At 38.3% G+C, this 3156-nt stretch overlaps 1 protein-coding gene across 1 annotated transcript; it reads left to right on the top strand.

Annotated features, from left to right (window-relative positions):
* On the top strand, nt 1-2652 carry LOC102583986 (cyclic dof factor 3-like). The gene is made up of 2 exons (XM_006354713.2): nt 1-380; nt 981-2652. Exons 1-2 carry the CDS (start codon nt 174-176, stop codon nt 2250-2252), a joined length of 1479 nt encoding a protein of 492 aa, XP_006354775.1. The 5' UTR covers nt 1-173; the 3' UTR covers nt 2253-2652.
* Nucleotides 2653-3156: the final 504 nt, after the last annotated feature.

Raw genomic sequence — 3156 nt, 5'->3', positions numbered from 1 at the left:
GGTTTGCTTCTAAAACCGTATCTCTCATAGAAAAAAAAATCCACTTTTGAATCGTCGTCAACTCGCCGGCGGCGACTTTGTCGGGTATTAAAAGAGAATCTCTAGAATAGTAGAGTGTTTCTACAGTTTCCCTTTTCATTTTGTTGAATTTCCTTTTCGTTTTAGTCTGGAAAATGACTTGTGATTCAGAGATCAAGCTGTTTGGCAAGATACTTCCAGTGGTCGTCTCCGGCGCCGGTAGGGGTTTGTCTGGTAGTGATGGTGTTAGATATGAGGGAAATAGAAATAGGTCTGATCTTGATCGATGTTTAGAGGGAAGTAAAGCAAGCAGTGTAGAGAAAGATGAAGGAATTGAGTATGAAAAGCAAGAAGCTGAAAAGGTACTTCTTTATGTAATTTCTATGGAATTAAAGTGAGACCCAAATGAGTTAATCGTTTAATTTTAATGGGTTTGGTAATTTGCTGCTAATTACTTAGATTTAACAGAAGAAATGGATCAGTTCTTGTTTGTCTAATTGGTGATTTTGCTTCTTCTTTTTGCTTATTGTTAATGAATTTTTAATGTGTGTTCTCTGGAAAGTGGTTTAATTCAGAAAGCCCCACCAACCATATGAAGTTCTAGATCTGGCACTGCTTAATGTTCTTTTGGTGCCCTCTTAGTTTTAGGGATTATTGATAAATTTGAGGATACAAAGCATCAAATTTGATATTTCAGCATCATAATATATGCATTTAATGTTCCCTTTACCATTTAATTTGTAGCCAAAACGTTGGAGAAAGAATGTGCTTTTGTGTACTTTTTCATGTTTATCATAGTTGAAGAGGGATCCTCGATCTATAAAAAAGTTTCGAACTTGTCAGTTTACTGTCTGTGATTGATTCTTGCTATTGTGCTGATTGGATTTAGCTCACACAGTTTACTATAGATATTTAATTGCAATTTCATAAGCAGCTTATGCAGTTTTGTGTTTTGATTTTAGGATGATATATCTGGAGAGCTCAGTGAAGCTAAATCTGAGGAGGGAGATCAAAATCAGATGATGGAGGAATCAGAAAATACTAAGACTCCATCAGAATCAGAGAGCAGTCCTAAATCTTCAACTGAGGAAGACCCTCAAGCAGTAAAATCATCCGAGACTGGGAATGAACCAACTAATGTGTCAAATTCTGAGCAGAACAATCTGAAGAAGCCAGACAAAATCCTCCCATGCCCTCGTTGCAATAGTTCGGATACAAAATTCTGTTACTATAATAACAACAATGTCAACCAGCCTCGTCATTTCTGCAGGAGCTGCCAGAGGTATTGGACTGCCGGTGGAACCATGAGGAATCTCCCTGTGGGAGCTGGTCGTCGCAAGAACAAGAATCTTGCATCTCAATATCGTCATATAAGTATCCCTGAAGGATTATTAGCAGCAGGAATTGAATCTCCAAATGGATTAATTCATCATCCAATATTCAAACCAAATGGCACTATTCTATCCTTTGGTCCCGACATACCCCTGTGTGAACCTATGGCTTCTGCATTAAATCAAGCAGAGAAAAGGGTATCGAATGGTATCCAAAATGGTTCTCACAAATCAGAAGTCAACAATTCTTCTTGCAAAGGGGGAGATACTGGGGATGAGTGCTATAGGGGGTCTAACATCCCAACTCCAAATATGATGGTGGAAGAAGGTAAAGGAGAGGCCCACAAGGCTGTTATGCATGGTATAAATGGCATCCCATCTCCTGTTCCTTGCCTCCATGGAGTACCTTGGCCTTTTCCATGGAATGCTGCAGTTCCTATGTCGGCTATTTGCCCCATTCCCTTCCCTATGCCATTCTTCCCTACACCTTATTGGAATTGCAGTGTGCCTCCTTGGAGTAATCCTTGGCTGAGTCCACCTCTGCGAGCAGCAAACGAGAAAACATCAGGTTCTGATCCTACTTCGCCTTTAGGGAAGCATTCTAGAGAAGGGGATTTGCTTAAGCCAAGCAATCCTGGGGGCAAAGAACAATCAGACCAAAAGTATTCAGAGGGGTCTATTTTGGTCCCAAAAACATTGCGGATTGATGATCCTGATGAAGCTGCTAAGAGTTCTATATGGTCAACACTTGGGATTAAATATGATTCTGCTAACAGGGGAGAGTTTTTCAAGGCCTTACAACCAAAAAGCAATGACAAGCACAACAAAGCCAATACATCTCCAGTATTGCATACTAACCCTGCAGCTTTATCTAGATCTATCACCTTCCAACAAAGTGCCTAAAGATGATCCTATGAATCTCCGTAGGATGAAAAAGTAACAAAGCTAAGATAATGCTTTTTTCTCCCATTGAGCTCCAGCGGGAAGTACTTGATCAACTTCATGGATTTCCTGCCTGATGGATACTTACAGCGCACCAGATCACTTACAGAGCTGAGAGGCTAATATCTCTCAAGTGATCCAATGAAACTGGGGGGGAAGCTATTGTAGAAACTTATGTTTATAGTTTTCTTGGTAACAATAAGAGCTAGTGACTGGCTTGGTTTCTACTTTTTGTGTGTTTTCTAAATGTACATAGCTTTTTACAGCTAACACTAGAAGGAGGAAGACAAAGTTGTTTAGATCCTCATCCAACAGTTGTAACATATTTTAAATTAATGTCAAAAGTTAGTTTGGAGAGCCACTTCCTATTAGTACCTCTTTTTCTTGGAGACTTGAAATCTTTATGATCTTAAGATAGATTCTTCCTTTCCTTGATGTGTTTCAAAGCATACATTACAAGGACTTAAAGTATCTAAAACTATATCAATAGAAACACTTGTGCTCTATAAGCTTGAGAGTAGCAACCCTTTATTTTGGCATTGTCATCTTACTGACTAGTTATGTCAACTCTTTCTTAATATGTTGGGACTAAAATGGAGCATGCCTTACTGAAATGTTGAAACATCATAAGCAAGAATTCCGAAAGAACAGTTCACTTCAAAATTTTTTACTTATTTTTCTCTATTATCTGGATTATGAAATGTTAAACTGTTTCACAACCTAATATATCATACAAAACCAAAACTGATAGATACCTCTACTTGACCCTGCAGTTTCAAAAATTGTTTTGCCTGTCAATTAGACAAGAAATGATCAATCAATTAACTACACTTCAATCCCAAATTAATTTGGATAAGCAAATATC

This window comes from Solanum tuberosum, unplaced genomic scaffold (assembly GCF_000226075.1).
Source record: "Solanum tuberosum cultivar DM 1-3 516 R44 unplaced genomic scaffold, SolTub_3.0 scf00180, whole genome shotgun sequence".
NCBI classification, from domain to species: domain Eukaryota; kingdom Viridiplantae; phylum Streptophyta; class Magnoliopsida; order Solanales; family Solanaceae; genus Solanum; species Solanum tuberosum.
Note: the sequence above shows the minus strand (reverse complement) of the source record. Positions and strands in the feature narration are given on the sequence as shown.